This window comes from Hoplias malabaricus, chromosome X2 (assembly GCF_029633855.1).
Source record: "Hoplias malabaricus isolate fHopMal1 chromosome X2, fHopMal1.hap1, whole genome shotgun sequence".
NCBI lineage: Eukaryota > Metazoa > Chordata > Actinopteri > Characiformes > Erythrinidae > Hoplias > Hoplias malabaricus.
The window spans coordinates 34,582,870-34,599,532 of NC_089819.1; the positions used below are offsets into that span (position 1 = coordinate 34,582,870).

General features: G+C 42.0%; 1 protein-coding gene across 2 annotated transcripts in view; it reads right to left on the bottom strand.

Annotated features, from left to right (window-relative positions):
- Window positions 1–13,511, bottom strand: part of LOC136676651 (lysosomal acid phosphatase-like) — a 34,706-nt gene extending 21,195 nt beyond the window's left edge. The window contains exons 1-5 of one of the 2 annotated variants that reach the window (XR_010796309.1): window positions 12,584–13,511; window positions 9,791–9,886; window positions 8,105–8,191; window positions 5,615–5,767; window positions 5,220–5,318 (exon numbers count right to left, since the gene is read on the bottom strand). Coding sequence is in view for 1 of the 2 variants with exons in the window: in XM_066653792.1 (XP_066509889.1) it covers window positions 5,220–5,318; window positions 5,615–5,767; window positions 8,105–8,191; window positions 9,791–9,886; window positions 12,584–12,664 (516 nt within the window). In the remaining variant the exon portion in view is untranslated. The remainder of the gene's footprint in view (window positions 1–5,219; window positions 5,319–5,614; window positions 5,768–8,104; window positions 8,192–9,790; window positions 9,887–12,583) is intronic. The other variant, XM_066653792.1, reaches the window with a different exon arrangement.
- Window positions 13,512–16,663: the final 3,152 nt, after the last annotated feature.

The following is a 16,663-nucleotide window of genomic DNA, read 5'->3' on the forward strand; positions in this document are numbered from 1 at the left end:
TTTTTAAAAAATAAATCATGGAAAATTAAGCGCTTGTAGTGGATATGATGAATGTGTATTAATTTCTAATAAGAAATTGTGACTTTCTGAAGATGTGATTTGATATACCAAAACTTTAGCTCGTTTCAAAGACATCTCTTCACTAGCAGATGAAAGGTGAGATAAACCTCCAGAGCAGGCCCGTAAAACCCCCTCCGAAGACTCTTTTTATGACTTAAGGACCCCCAGGGTCAAGAAAAGAATGCAGAGAGACACAGAGACTCAATCTTGATTGAAACTCACAATGCCCTCTTTAAAGGACACCTTTTTAAAGACTGTTAACTCTAAAAGACTCAAACATCCCAAAGTTCTTATATGGAAAACAAGTTGCATATGGGCACAACTGTTTGAAATTAATCCCGTTTTGACAATCAAAATAGGTGGAATTAATTTACATGTGTTTAAAGTCATTTTTGTTTATATGAATTTATGTAGAACCAAGGTAGTCACATACTATGTGTTTAGTTGGTTAATAATTATATAGAACATGGTTATCTTTTTCTTAATGATATTACTCTGTGTTAACATATAATCTTTTATATTGCAAAGTATTCACTCAGGGATGGTCAAGTCTTGTCAAGTGTCATAAGTTCTGTGATGCCACTCCCAAGGTACAGGAAACAGCCAATTAGAGCAAGAAAAGCTCCAATTCTCCCTCATTGAGGACGAATCAGGTATTCGGGGCGGGTTTTCTAAACTCTGGTTAAAAACCTGTGGCGCCAAATGACACAAGCTTTGTAAGGTTTTTCGACCTTTTTGGGCTTCTGCCCCTTTTTCTCCGATGTTCGACTCTTCACTTAAAGGCTCCAGACACTTGGGGCGTTGTCTCTTTTAGCTTTTTCAAGGCTAAAAGAGTAAAATGACCTGAGTTTTGGGAATGACCCTGCAGGCGTCAGACTCATGGCTTTCTTAAACAGTCTTGGACCTTTAAAGCGTGGTCCAGATAGAAACTACAGATTAAGAAGAGCTATAGTTTAACCCTCGCAAAATTTCAGCGCCACACGCATTGTGAAGGCAACCTTAGACCTCTGACCCTCCAAACGACGACAACGCCACGAAGAGGACTGCTGCACGCACCCTCAGAATGACCTTCTGAGATGTGGAAACCTGCAAAAGAGAGACCTGCATGGACGTGCCTCTCTCTCTCTCTCACAAGGCAGCAGATCAGCGACGACGAAGAATCCCCACAGAGACCTTCAGAACACCACCAGCTCCGACGGCTGCGTCTGAAAGCCTCGGGAGAAAATGAACACCCGCGGTTGCAACCTACAAGGCCCGCGTCTGCAATTCTCCAGGAAGTCGTGCCGGAAGGCACCGTCAGCGTCATGCTCCCCATTCATCTCCGGATACGTAAGGTCACATGGTTTCATGTCTCTCATGGCTCATGGGTTGGTACTGAAAGTTTGCTGGGATAAACAATAGCCTTTCTTAGAACTTAGGACAATAATTATCATAGAGAAATTCCCTCATATATTAATCTCCCTGTTCCCTCATGTATCGCTGTAATCCATTTTATTATATGAATGTCTAATCAATATCAGAATCAGAAATACTTTATTGATCCCAGGGGGAAATTGCAATTATTACAGTAGCAACCAGTTGTAAAAGAATAAACACTCTAATAAAAAATTTAACTCAAAAGGAAATTTACAATATGTACACATCTATAATAATAAATACAGATATACTGTATACAGCAGTAAGAGTATTGCACATTTGAGTTACACTCATAATTTAAAAAAATTTGTTCTATTTTTATTACTGTACATGTGAAAGGTGTCGTGCTTTAAGTGTGGAGTTATAAAGTCTGGTAGCCACTGGTAGGAATGACCTCCTGTGGCGGTCTGTAGTGCATTTTGGCTGAATGAGTCTTGCACTGAACGTGCTCCTGTGTCTCATTACCATGTGATAAAGAGGGTGGGAGCCATTATCCATAATAGCCTGCAGTTTCGACAGCATCCTCCTCTCAGACACTGCCGTCAGCAAGTCCAGCTCTACACCCACAACCTCACTGGCTCTACGGATCAATTTATTAAGTCTGTTGGCATCTGCCACCCTCAACCCGCTGCCCCAACATGCAACAGCATATAGGATGGCACTGGCCACAACTGACTCATAAAAAATCCTCAGCATAGTTCTGCAGATGTTGAAGGACCTCAGACGCCTCAGAAAATAGAGACGACTTTGGCCCTTCTTGTAAAGGGCGTCAGTGTTTTTAGCCCAGTCCAGTTTATTGTCAATGTGTACGCCCAGATATTTATAGTCCTCCACAATGTCCACACTGACCCCCCTGATGGACACAGGGGTCACCGGCGTTTTGTCCCTCCTCAGGTCCACCACCAGCTCCTTTGTCTTTGTCACGTTGAGCTGCAGATAGTTCAGCTCACACCACGCAACAAAGTCGTTCACCGTCTCCCTGTACTCATCCTCATCACCCCTGCTGATATATCCAACAAGTGCAGAGTCATCAGAAAACTTCTGGAGGTGGCAAGTCTCTGTGCAGTAGTTGAAATCAGTGGTGTAGAGGGTGAAGAGGAAGGGAGAGAGGACAGTTCCCTGCGGGGCTCCAGTATTGCTGACCACTCTGTCTGACACACAGTGCTGCAGACGTACATACTGTGGTCTGCCAGTCAGGTAGTCAACAATCCAGGACACGAGGGGGGCGTCAACCTGCATCACGTTCATCTTGTCACCCAGAAGAGCAGGCTGAATGGTGTTAAACGCACTGGAGAAGTCAAAAAACATGACCCTCACAGTGCCGCCTGGCTTATCCAGGCGAGCATACGCTCGGTTCAGCAGGTAGATGATGGCATCCTCAACCCCCAGACGAGGCTGGTAGGCGAACTGGAGGGGGTCTAGAAGTGGCTGGACCATGGGCCGGAGGTGATCCAGGACAAGTCTCTCCATGGTCTTCATGATGTGGGACGTCAGTGCCACCGGCCTGTAGTCCTTGATGTCACTGGGCTGCGGAGTCTTTGGCACAGGAACAATGCAGGACGTCTTCCACATCACCGGGACCCTCTGGAGACTCAGGCTCATGTTGAAGACATGCTGCAGGACTCCACAAAGTTGGGTGGCACAGGCTTTAAGCACCCTGGGGAGAACACCATCAGGGCCTGCAGCCTTGTTCGTGTGGAGTCTCTGTAGCTGTCTTCTCACCTGGTCAGCTGTGAGATTCACTGTAGAGGTCCCTGGTGGGGGAGGAGAGGAGGTGTGACGTGGACTATCACAGGAGGGGGGGAGGCTATCAGGAAGGGGAGGGAGGGGGAGTGGAGTGGGCTGTTGAGGCCCGAGAGCAGAGGAGTCAGGGAGGGGGAAATCAGGGCTCACAGTGTCAAATCTATTAAAAAACAAATTTAACTCGTTGGCCCTGTCCACACTGCCCTCTACTCCCCTGTTGTTGCTGGACCTTAAGCCAGAGATGGTCCTCATACCACTCCAGACCTCCCTCATGTTGTTCTGCTGGAGTTTCCACTCCAGCTTCCTCGTGTATCTTTCCTTAGCCTCCCTGATGGTTCTCTTCAGTTCCCTCTGAATCGTTCTCACCTCCTCCCGGTCTCCAGCTCTGAAAGCCCTCTTCTTCTTGTTGAGGAGTGCTTTAATGTCTTTTGTTACCCACGGCTTGTTGTTTGGGTAACATTTAACAGTCCTGGTTGGGACAGTGGATTCTACACAGAAGTTGATGTAATCTGTGATGCACTCTGTGAGCCCATCAATGTCCTCTCCATGAGGCTCATAGAGTGCTGTCCAGTCTGTGGTCTCAAAGCAGTCCTGCAGCACTTCAGAAGTCTCCACTGACCATCTCCTCACTGTCCTCATGGTCACAGGCTGACTCTTCACCTGAGGCACATACTTTGAACTAAGGTTGACCAAGTTATGGTCAGATCCACCCAGAGGGGGGAGCAGCTGTATGCCTCCTTAACATTATATATATATTAAATAATATTCATTATTTGATATTATTATTAATAAACCAGTTGTGTGATAAAACCAATCCTTGGTTATTTGTTTGTGTGTGCACCTTTCTTGTATGGAATTATAACTCCTAGTTCAGATTCCATTTCAGAGTCAGGAACCGACGGCGGATCAATGAGCATAATTCATTAATAATAGTTCATTCTAGCTAATTCTGCTGTATAATATGTGAAGATGACCTACTTGTCTAAGCTAAAATTAAGACAGGTAAAGACACTATATATTAGTTAATGGCTCCCAAACATGGAGTTTAGCAAAATGAATTAAATAATTATTAATAAAATAACAATGAATTATCATTGACTCCACTATGTAGTGCAAATGCCACAGCAACGTGTGCATACTACTTCCACTACAGCTCTAAGCCAACCTGCAGTCTATGAAACTGTCTTTATGGCAATAAATAGTGTTAAGTTTGTGTAGTGTAGGGCTGGACAATAATTCAATATCAATATATATTGCAATATAAAATGTTTCAATAACAATTATATAATTTTTAAACACATTTTCAATATATATTTTCAACATCTGTCACTGACTGACATTCATTATAGGGCGCTGCCATTAGTTCAGCGCACTTAATTTAAAATTTAGTATAAATATATTAATATTGACAAAACCATTAAGTTAATGTTTGGTGTCATCGTCATGTTTTTTGTTTGTTCTTGGAAGTTTCCGTGGATTTTATACTGTTCGTATCGATTTCTGAATTATGCTGTATTGACTAAAATTAAGAAATATACAGTAATATACAGATCTAGTGTAGTGTATTTATTCTTCTTCGCTTCTGCCACCGCTGCTAAATTCTAGAGGAAACACTGTAGTCATTCACATAAAAGATTAAAAATCAATCCCACATAGACCTCTTCAAACACTGAAAATGCTATGCATGAAATGCCTGGGCTACTGATCAGTTTTGATACTGTAGTGTGTGCCTAAACATAACAGTACAGTACATGATTTAAACTCATAAGAAATAGCAATGCAATGATGTGGGTCAGACCAGATGGCATTTCAACCATAGACTTGGGACTCAACTTGGACTCGTGATGAGAGACTTGAGACCTGACCCTGAAAGACTTGAGACTTGACTTGGACTTGCAGAAAATGACTTGTGAAAATCTCTGGCAGGTGATGTCTGAGACAAATATAGGTGCCTATAATGTGTGACTGAGATAGGAGATTGCAAACAAATGCAGACTTACGCCGTAGGTCCTGGTCATGTTGAGGAAGAAATCAGTTTTCTCCGTCTCATTCATGAGAAGACTGTAGCGTGGGCAGTTTGGCAGGGGAAATGAGAGCAACTGGAGAAACACAAATGTTACATAGCATATAGAAACAATTTTCAGATCACGTTGGTGCTTAAAATATAACTGGTGTATTGGACAAGCAGGTGAAAGCAATAGACTAGCAGTTATTTCCCACAGTAGCAGATTATTTGTAAATGCAATTTAGCAATCAGCCACTAATAGTATTGTAACAGGTAAGAAATCTTAACTTTATGAGAATATACAGCTATGAAGTAACTTTGGCACTTTTAGGTTCAGCAAAGGAGCAGTGTACAGTGAGAGGTAGATGAACAAATACTGTGCAGTTGTACCTTCTCCTGATGCTGTGGGACAGTATGAATGGGAATGGGCTGCCAGTCCAATCCTCGATGAAATATTTGTGATCCATTGGGTGGGTAGAGACCAGCCAGATTTGCCTCCGCACTCATCAGAGTTCGATCATAATCTGTGCTCCGCACAGCAATCTACAGGACAGAAAGCAGAACAACAGATATTAGAATGGGACTAAAACTGCCAAAATTGCAGCATTTATCAAAAGTTCAGTGAATATTCTAAGCTTTGTACATACACCTAATTAGTGAATTCAAGTGTGAACACAGACAAAAAAGATTTTAATATCTACAGTAAAAATGACACTAATATGAGCTACACAAAAGTTTAGAAGCAATAAAACATTGTCTTTTTGTAAAATATATAGAATATATTAACTGTATATATAGAACTGCAGAATATAGTAACTGCCATGTTTTGTGTTTTCTCATATTAAATTACAGTCTCTTGGTGTGTGTGTGTGTGTGTGTGTGTGTGTGTGTGTGTGTGGGGGGGGGGGGGGGGGGTATTCCGAGTAGGCTGATCTGAATAAGCGGTTACAAACAATGAATGAATAATGTCAATTGTGTTTATGAAATGATGATCTATGTGTTCTATGAAATGATGAAGCATCATTCCATACAATAAAGAGGAGCTGCCTTTTGGAATCTACAACTATTCATCCAACAAGAGGATCAGACCCAACCAGTGGCTTATTAATACACTTTAGATAAGCATTCAATATTGTACATTCAATATTTCTGCTCTTCATCTAAATAGGCAAACACCAAACTGACGATGAATAAAAAGTGGTTAAAACACTACATCACCTATGAAATATATACCGTGCCATCCATTGAATACTTGGAAACAATGTTTGTTTCATAGCGTTTTTTTTTTTTTTTTTATTAAATTACTTTGTCTCTTGCCATTAATCTCATGCATTTAATCGCAATGAAAAAAAATATTCAAATTTTAATTTTTCTTTAAATTTAAAGTTTTCACTTTGTGATGTTCTCACTTTGTCAATCTCAGATTTGTGATGAGTTGCTGTAGTCATGTGTAAATTGGCTATTGGGACACCAATAATGCATTTTAAGAGAGAAACAGTGAGCCAAGCCTGAATCAAAACAAGCATTAAATAACATAGTAAAATTATGTTCACAAAGAGCCTGTGTTTATTATAAACAGGTTGACAAAAACGTCAAGTCCCCATTTATTAAAAAGTTCCGATCTGAGGTAATGGTCCTGGGCTGTCAGTCAGCTCCGTAGTCAGCTCTCCAGGCTTATTGGCTGGGCTCTGAAGAGGGGCGACTCCTGGTTGATGGAGGCCTCAAGCCTTTGGGATGCCAGCAGTTCTCAATCTGGGCTAGCTGGTTCTTCTGCGCTCTGGACGGCAGATTCGGCAGCTCGGTAAATTGCTTGTTCCTGTGTGAATGCCAATGTCAGTGGCCCTATAGCTTCTGATTTATAAACTAATCTCAGACATGTCCACTTGCATGACCAAATCAAGTTTACAAAACATTGATCAGTTCAAATGTGGAAGCTTTTGTGGAGCAATAAAGAAAACAAATTAATAATGTAAAATAAAACATTTCTGCAGAAGGTTCAATACTTAAAATGAAGACAGTTCCTTTACGGACATTTTCTTTTGTTGAGTCGGAGTGAATTGTCCTTTGTTCGTTGAAGATGAATCCTGATGTGGATTCGTAGTTGATTCTTCGTGCAGGAACTAAAAATCTGAACTCCAACTGTTGCTGACTTACTTTTTCCTCTGAGTATTACTGGCTGTAGATTCATTCTGTGCAGAAGTCGTGTGATGTCGTTTTGGCTCTTGTTCCATGTGAGCGCAGTTTACCCCATGTTGCCCGAAGTTATGTTCTTAAAATAAGCATTCTTTTGAAGGATTTTTCACGTGTTTCATTTTAAACTTTTACTTGAAGCCCCAGTGTTTGGTTGTAATATTCATTCCATATTGAACACGGTAAATAACATTTTTTTAAATTTTGAAATTCGATGGTTATACTCAATCATAAAGACAGAGTCTTGATAAGTGTTCCCTTTGTGTAATGAATTTTAATTACAAAGGGTGCTGACAGCAAGTTTGGGTGATTTGTTGCCTGTTATTTTATTTTTATTTACTTAATTTTTATTTACTTTATTTACTTAATTTATTATTAAGATTTTATTTGATTAACTTGAGAGATATTTAATTTGCTATTCCGTCCTGAGCTCACTACAGTGGTGTGGCAATCTTAAAGTGTTTGAATTCTGCATAAGATTCAGCACAACTCACAAAAATATATTTTATCCTATGATTTCTGACATGGGCAAGGCAAGTGGAAAAAAGAAAAAAAAACCTGGGTTGATTTATTTCAGTCTGTGGGTTGTTTGTGTAGAGCACCAGATCCCCAGTCAATGTGCTAAATTTTTTTTCATAATATTTACACTGTACCATCAAATTCAGAACGTGTCTAACAGAGATCACAGACCTCATAACGGGTGTATGGCTCACTCAAGAACCCAGAGTAGCGTTTCCGAAGAAACTGACCCAGCTGAAAGTGCTGCCGCATGCCTTCCTGTAGAGGCAAAAACAAAAATTTGAAAAATGAACACCACAATGGTCATGAAAATAATCACTTCTTACAAAATTAAGTATTAATGCAATCTCTTAATTCTAGTGAAAGTGACGTTTAGGTCAATCATTCAAACAATTCTTTGAAGGTATTCCTTTAGTTAAAAAATAAAAGCTGTGTAAAATTCAGAGACCACCCTTATTTCATGTAATTTACAGTTAAATACATACAACAAGACCCATTATAACTCATGAATGTCCACTATTTGATAAACAAAAGAGATGCATAAATACCACTTTTTTTCCAACCAAGTACAAGTATGTGTATTTTTGTACTTGCAGATACTGTTACTTATTTAGAATTAAGCAATCAGGAGCACTGTGGACTTATTTATTAAAATACTTGCTTAATTAAAAACCTTTATTGTTTATTTCTGGAACTGTCCATTTTTATTTAGCATTTTCCCACATTACACCAGCAATTTTATATATATTTATATTTTATATATATATAAAATTGGTAACGTGAGATGCAACAAGCTCGATATGCATTTGTAGTGTTGTCCAACTTTGGTAATAAAGTTTCTTTATCCAAGTTTCTCATCTATGGCGTTGGATCCAATTCAAAATTCGCAAGTGGAGAAAATAATTTAATTTGAGAAAACACCACACCAGGTAATGCACAGTGCTCTTGCATACAGAAAAAACATTTCCCTAGAGGAAAACACATTGAGTGAAGAAAAAATCAGCTTGTTCGAGGAGAGTCAAAACCGTGCAGCATACTCACTGCTCTAGAGTTCTCCCTGCAGTCTGCTTTGCTTGCCTACACAAATTGTGAAATAATTACAGATCGCCGACATTGAGTTTTCAGCAACATGCATTAGGCACAAGGTATTGGATATTGGTATCAGAGACTCGTTTTTCGATATTGGTATTTATGCATCTCTAATAAACAATATGTAAAAATATGTATTGGTATTCATGCATCTCTAATAAACAATATGTAAAAATTATTTAATTTTGAACAGTAGGAGAAAATTTCCACTTGGCTTCAAAAAAAAAAATAAAATAAAATAAAATAAAATACAGATTTGTCAATCCTTCCACTGTGAGAAGTCTTAGTGCTATGGCTCAGAAACTATGAGCCTAATTCACCAATATTTTTCCTAATTCACCTGCCCCATGGTCCTAATAAGCAAAAAAATAAAAGGCATCTAACTGCAGGGCTGTGGGCACACAGGAAAGGAACAGAAAAATGTTAGACAAAAGTCTTGGCATCCTATACTGTCTACCTGATGGCAGCTGTTCAAATTGTGTTTAATCGTAAAAAACATGTAAAGTAGACCTTTGGAAAATTCAGTTAATTGTCCCTGATGCTGGAAAAAAAATGAACCAAAGGATAGTTTCAGACTTATAACATTTTAAATTTGTCAGCCAACTGGAAGATACATCATTTTCCTTTAACATGGGTGCAATATAATTTCTAACTTACTAGGGTAGCACAGATGACAACAGTTTTTCTGTTTCATTGGCACCAAATAGTTCTCCACATAGAACCACATCATTGTGTGTGTGTGTGGTGTCTGTGCATACGTTTTTGTACCTGAGTTAGCTGCCCAAACCCTTGGGGCCATGCGTCTTCCTGGTATGGGTCGGTAGGGTAGGCTCTCACTGGAGAGCGGTCCCCATGGCGATACAGCTAAGGTAACATGAAGACAGAGATTTCAGTCTAGAAGGATTATAATAGTGAGTCTTAAAGGATTTTTAAATAAAATATTTTCACAGGATTTTCTAAAATGAGTCTTACTAAATCCAGCAATGGTAATATATTATGTAACCAAAAATGAGCTTAGTTTGTGCTAATCTACCAGATTTTGATCTGAAGGAGAAGCTATGTTCTGAGAAAATCTGTCATTTCATCTTTAATGGGAATTATACAAATCACAATTAAATACATAAAAGATCAATTATCAATGTAATCTAATGGTCAGAAATCAACATATTTTTGAGTGAAATGTATTTTAGAGGGTCTGAACTGGCTGAGCATTTCTATCAATGAAATATAGGTTTGCTGAGAATGGGAGGTAAAAACCATGGATGATATTATTGGTGAGTCAAAAGTAACAGGACACACTTATTTCAAAAACGAAAGGGAAAATCACATCAGTACACCAATGAGTAATGGGTGAGGGGCCTATCTTTTAGCCTATGCCAGAAACATGGCCATCATCTTGAAAGCCGGATCAAGGGCAAGCTTTTCCAATATGAATGTGGTCATGTAGAATATGAGAGAAAACAAATAGTCTCAGAAATAGATTGTCGCAATCGGATTTGCAATCTCTCTTGTGGTTCAATAGTTAAACAGGAAAAATAAATAAATAAATAAAATGTTGTTCAGGGCGGCATGGTGGCGCAGCAGGTAGTGTCGCAGTCACACAGCTCCAGGGGCCTGGAGGTTGTGGGTTCGATTCCCACTCTGGGTGACTGTCTGTGAGGAGTTGGTGTGTTCTCCCTGTGGGTTTCCTCCCACAGTCCAAAAACACACGTTGGTAGGTGGATTGGCGACTCAAAAGTGTCCATAGGTGTGAGTGAGTCAGTGTTGCCCAGTGAAGGACTGGCGCCCCTTCCAGGGTGTATTCCCGCCTTGTGCCCAATGATTCCAGGTAGGCTCTGGACCCAGCGGCGGTTACAGATAATGAATGAATGAATGAAAAATGTTGTTCATTACAGGTTCGACAATACCTTAAATGCACAGTGCTACCTGACAATGCTATAGCGATCTGTGTTCCAATCCATTCTGAACAAAGATGGCACTGAGCATTTAGGTCTGGTCAAGCATGTAACAAGCCTGTAATGAACAACAAAAGTTTTGAAAATTGTGTCCCAATGGTGAAGTCATGTCATAGTATATATTAGAGCTTGACACAGACTTAACCAGAGCCAAAGTTCAATCCAAATATAAAAAACACGTTTGGCAGAGTACTAATGTAAAGCAGAAAATTTTACATATTGTTATGTTATTATTTCATGTATTAGGATGAAGCAGGAATTAACATAGGATTTAAAATATTTGTTTACTTCTTTAAAAAATGTTTTACTTCTTTAAATTTTTCATTGTGGGACTTGGAACAACATAATATTTTTTCACTGGTAAAAGCAAATGAGCAAAATGAAAATGCTCCAAGTTTAATCGTTCTAGTACAGCGTTGGCCATAGTTGACTGCCAAAATGGCGGCAACAACAAATTTTGTCTGTGACATCGCCTGTTTTAGACTGTACACAAACACACTACTTTGCAATCATTTGTTGTGAAAATAAATGTATCTATTTCTGAATCAAACTAATTTATGTTTAATATAAAAGTGTATAGCAAACAAACATAATAAAATTGTCATACTGCAAAAATATTTTACACTTTTGAGAATTTTGAGAGTCAGATCCTGATGTCACTGTCCTTTTTAAGATGACTAAATAGGCTGAAACATATCTAAAGTGTCCATGTACATTTAATGTATAAAATAGCCCAAAAAGGAAAGTTTTTTCCTATTAGATTTACAACTATTTTAGCTTAATCAACATTACACATAAAACTCAGAAGAGATGTGTGTATTCCTTGGTGGATTTATAAATAAATTATGATATTTACACTGAAACTGGTCCTGACCCATAACTCTGTAGCTTTCTCTAGACTCAGAATGATTTTGTTCTCATCTCAGTGACTGAAATGTGCATCAATGTAAACAAGTCGAATTGACTGTCTCCTTAAACTTATGCACAAATACATCTGACTGACTTTGGTATACACAAGACTTTAACACACTCCTACTCAGAACAAATTGTGCAAAGCATTTCACTAGGGTTTGGTTTCTGCAGTCTTGTGATCACATGACTCATACACACACACACACACGTCAGCACTTTGCAGAGAAAACAAAACGTTCACAAGCACAAACTGTTCTGTCAGAACGTTTTACTCTAACCCTAAACACCATAGTGCTCTAAAACTTAAGTAGTTCGTTCGGTCTGTAAATATGCAACTGAACTCCAATCGAGCTTTACGTTAGTATGAGAATAAACGTCACATCAGCTAACGTTAACTTGCCAGACAGCGCAGCAGTTTAACTATCACGCGCTCTCGGGTAAGATAAGCTAAACTCAATTCTATACAATGCATAAGTTTTAATACTTGCTTTGTCGTTTTGAGACGTTTGAGAACAGAGAAATTGTTACTTCATAGCTATTGTTAGTGCCTTCGCCAAGACAATTTTCAATCACTTCTCAGGCAACTTGAAACTACCTCAGCAACCTCAAAAGATAGCGGTTGTAACGTAGCATTCATGCTAATATATCCAGCGCTAACACGTCCGTGATTTTTTTTTTCCAGAATGAAACTCACCACTGTGACCAGTTTGAGTTGGCTTTGTGCGAACGACTCTCCAAAAACTCCCAACACAAAAACAAACAGACATAAAGCCATGCTCGAGGACACAGCAACAAATAGAGCGTCTCAGTTAGCCGAGTGCTACACGACCGACAAGCAAAGGCTTCCTTGTTTGTCTGTCACAGCGCCGGATGACCACGGCGAGCTCTCAATGGCTGCCGATAAGAGAGGCGGCGCCAAGATGGTCGAGAAGGGTATCTCTGCAGGCCGGAGGCAGCTCCAAGTGGGCGGTACAGCTCCAAGTGAGCGCGGAAGAACATTTTAAGCACGACTCATGCACGTTGCTGGCTTTGAGATATATAGCTGGCATATAGGCGCTGGAGATGACCCAGAGGCTAAAGAAACCTTTTTATTTGTTTTTAAAAACAGAGGTGATATGGAACTGTTTCTATTAGCTTGTGTTGCTGAGCAAGGTGTCAGGGTCAATGCGATGTTTGTGGTTACGCCATGCCCCTCACCCCAGAATTTTTAAGGTATGGAAACTGGACTGTAGGGCCCCTCACCTCAATTCTTAAGGCACAGATACTAGACTGCAGGGCACCTTATACACCACAGTTCAGACAGTGTATAGTTTGATACTTTTAGAAACCTAGGCTGTCTGGTTAACTGTGATGTCTTTCCATAAAATGCCCTTCCGCAAAATAGGTATCCTAGTTATTTTCTTTCTTCTAACAAATCTCTATAACTAATGCAGCTTAAATTGCTCTGTTTGAGCATTGTTTGGAAGTTTAAGAGAATGTCAGTGAATTCTTTGGGATATTGTGTTAGATTATTATGTATTTTGTAGTACAGCTGTATACCTGGTGACCATGTAATAACTTTTGTTTTCAGTATTAATATTGTACCTTGTAAACATTGAGTACATTATATGGAGTACATTTTCAGCATTATGTGATTTACAGACTTGTTTGTGGTTGGCTTAATATGTGAAATTATTGCAATAAAAACAGAATAACTTAACTAAATAATTTAACTGAGACCACATGTACTGAGAATGATAATGTTTGCTTACATATAGGCTACTACTCACTTCCTAACAAGAGACATGATGTCACGGCTGCGCAGGGAGGACGAGGAGACGGACGTAAACGCAAGGAATTTTATTTAACACAGACAGAATCAAAATAAACACAGGTAGTAAAGACAAAACTAACTAAACAGAGCTTAAAAAGGACGGACAGGGAAGAGCCATGAACTGGGGTAGACACGTGTGAACAGATAGACTGTGAAACACATATCTACACACACAACACCAGACAAGGGAGCACTGAAACAAAGGGACTATATAAGGGCAAGACAACTGAGGAACACCTGGAGACAATAATGAGACAGAGGCAGGACTAAGGTGGGGCTAGGATGGAACCAGGGCGGAGACAGGAACAACAACAAACAGGGCCATGTGCTACATGAGCACATGGTGGGGAAAACAGACAGGACTGGACCAGGATATGACAGATGCCCCCACCAAGACACGCAACTCCCAGGGCGCGTAAAGCTAGACTCCCCAGGAGCTGGCACAGGAGGGGCCAGGAAATCAAAACAGAATGAACCCACAAGACTCAGGACAAGACAGGAAATTAAGCTGGGGACAAGAGACTAGACCGTAACGGACAATGGACAGGACTAGAAACAGGAGACGGGACTCGTGACAAGACAGGGTGCTGGACTTTAGACTGAACACTGAACGGGGACTGAGACAACAGGAGCAGAGACATGAGACTGGACTTGGGACAAGACGGGAGCAGAGACGGGACTGAAACAGGGACTGGACTATACTGGAAACAGGGGGAGAGACACTGGACTGGAACATAGACTGGACAGGTGATGAGACTGAGGATCGATACTGGGACTGGATTGAGGCAGGGGAACTGGGACCAGGACATTCACAGGGACAGACACAAACATGGTGACAGGGACCGGAATAGAGACAAAGGCAGACACAGGTACTGGGACAAGGACAGAAATAGGAACCAGGACAGGGACAGACACAGGAACCAAGACAACTGGGGGGTGCCCAGGACTGGCAAAAGTCTCTGGGGAAGTCAGAAGGACCAGCCTGGGCACAGTTCTGGGAATCGGCCTGGAAGTCCGCTGGGCTGATTTAGGGACACTGTCACTGGCGTCACTGGGGCAGAAGCGGCCGTAGCCACCGCCACAGGGGCAGAAGCGGCCATGGCCTCACTCACAGGGGCAGAAGCGGCTGAGGAAGCTGCCCTCGCTGGGACAGGAGTGGCTGAGGAAGCCTCCTCCGTTGGGACAGGAGCGGCTGAGGAAGCCGCCTTCTCTGGAGCATGTGCGGCGGATGCCGCCTTCTCTGGAGCATGTGCGACGGATGCCGCCTTCTCTGGAGCATGTGCGACGGATGCCGCCTTCTCTGGAGCATGTGCGACGGATGCCGCTTTCTCTGGAGCATGTGCGACGGATGCCGCTTTCTCTGGAGCAGGTGCGGCGGATGCCGCCTTCTCTGGAGCATGTGCGACGGATGCCGCTTTCTCTGGAGCAGGTGCGGCGGATGCCGCCTTCTCTGGAGCAGGTGCGGCTGGAGCCGCCTTCTCTGGAGCAGGTGTGGCGGATGCTGCCTTCTCTGGAGCAGGTGCGGCGGTGGAAGCCGCCTTCTCGGGGACAGGAGCGGCTGGAGGCGCCGCTTTCACAGGGTCAGGAGTGGCCGTGGAAGCCGCCTTCTCGGGGACAGGAGCGGCCGTGGAAGCCACCTTCTCGGGGATAGGAGCGGCTGGAGGCGCCACTTTCACAGGGACAGGAGCGGCTGGAGGCGCCGCTTTCACAGGGACAGGAGCGGCTGGAGGCGCTGCTTTCACAGGGACAGGAGCGGCTGGAGGTGACGCTTTCACAGGGACAGGAGCGTCTGTGGAAGGCGCCTTATCAGGGACATGAGCGGCGGGGTTCGCCGTCATCTCAGGAACAAGAGCGGAGATGTCCACCGAGGCAGGGGCTTGTGCTGTTCGCCAGGCACGTGCTGGAGTTTTTGCGGGTTTAGGGGGCACTCTTGAGGGACTTCTTCAACCGTAGTTCCCCCGGAGATGCGCCCCTGTTAGCCTCACCTCCCATGTCCAGTGGTTTGAGGCTAACAGCCCCTACCCTCAACCCCCCACCCCCCATAAAATTTCCCCGGACCTGAGGGGGTAATCCTTGGAAGCAGGGGTTCCTGCAGAGACGTCCTCGGGAGAAGAGGTTCCTGCAGAGACGTCCTCGGGAGCAGTCCGGGAGAATCTCTCGTTTATGAGTTCTAAAAATTTCTCTATAGTCAGTTCAAGGGCCTTTTCTTTAACTAATTATTCTGCCCACTGCAACACCTCTCCTCTGAGAAGAGATCTAACAAAGATGACCTGGACAATGTCAGGAGGAGCAGGACAGGTCAAAAATTGAAAATAAAGTCTGCACTGTAATAAAAATCCCTTACAGTTGGGACCTCCTTCCAATTCACCGGGTACTCCCATGAAGGATTGCAAAATAGCAGATAGATCACCCACCCTTATGGCCAGTGCTTCCTCTGCTATTTTGATGGCTTTATCCGGTGACATGCCTGTGTTAGCTGCGTCCTTTAGTTGATCAGTCATTCTGTCAGGATCGCGGAGGGCGGACTGACGGAGGCTGACGCACACGCTACAACACAGATACTTTATTAACGAAAGAATATAACAAAACAAACACAAACAGACTTGAGGGCAAACACGACGACTGAATAAATGAAAGGACTCGAAACAACAACATGAAAGGAGGAAACGAAAACAAGGAACAACTGACTAGAAATAAGAACAACACAAAACAACACGACTTGGAATTGGAACAACACAAAACAAATGACCGATGCAAGGAAGTGACCCAAGCGAACTTAAATACAAGAACAGACGAGACACACCTGAAACAGATAACGAGGATTAAGGACAAGGAGGTGGAACAAAGGCGGAGAAATGGACAATAACAGAAAGAGCCATGTGCTGAGAGAGCACATGGCAGGGAAAACAAACAGGACTGGGCCAGGATGTGACACATGACAGTAAATATGGGTTCACCAGC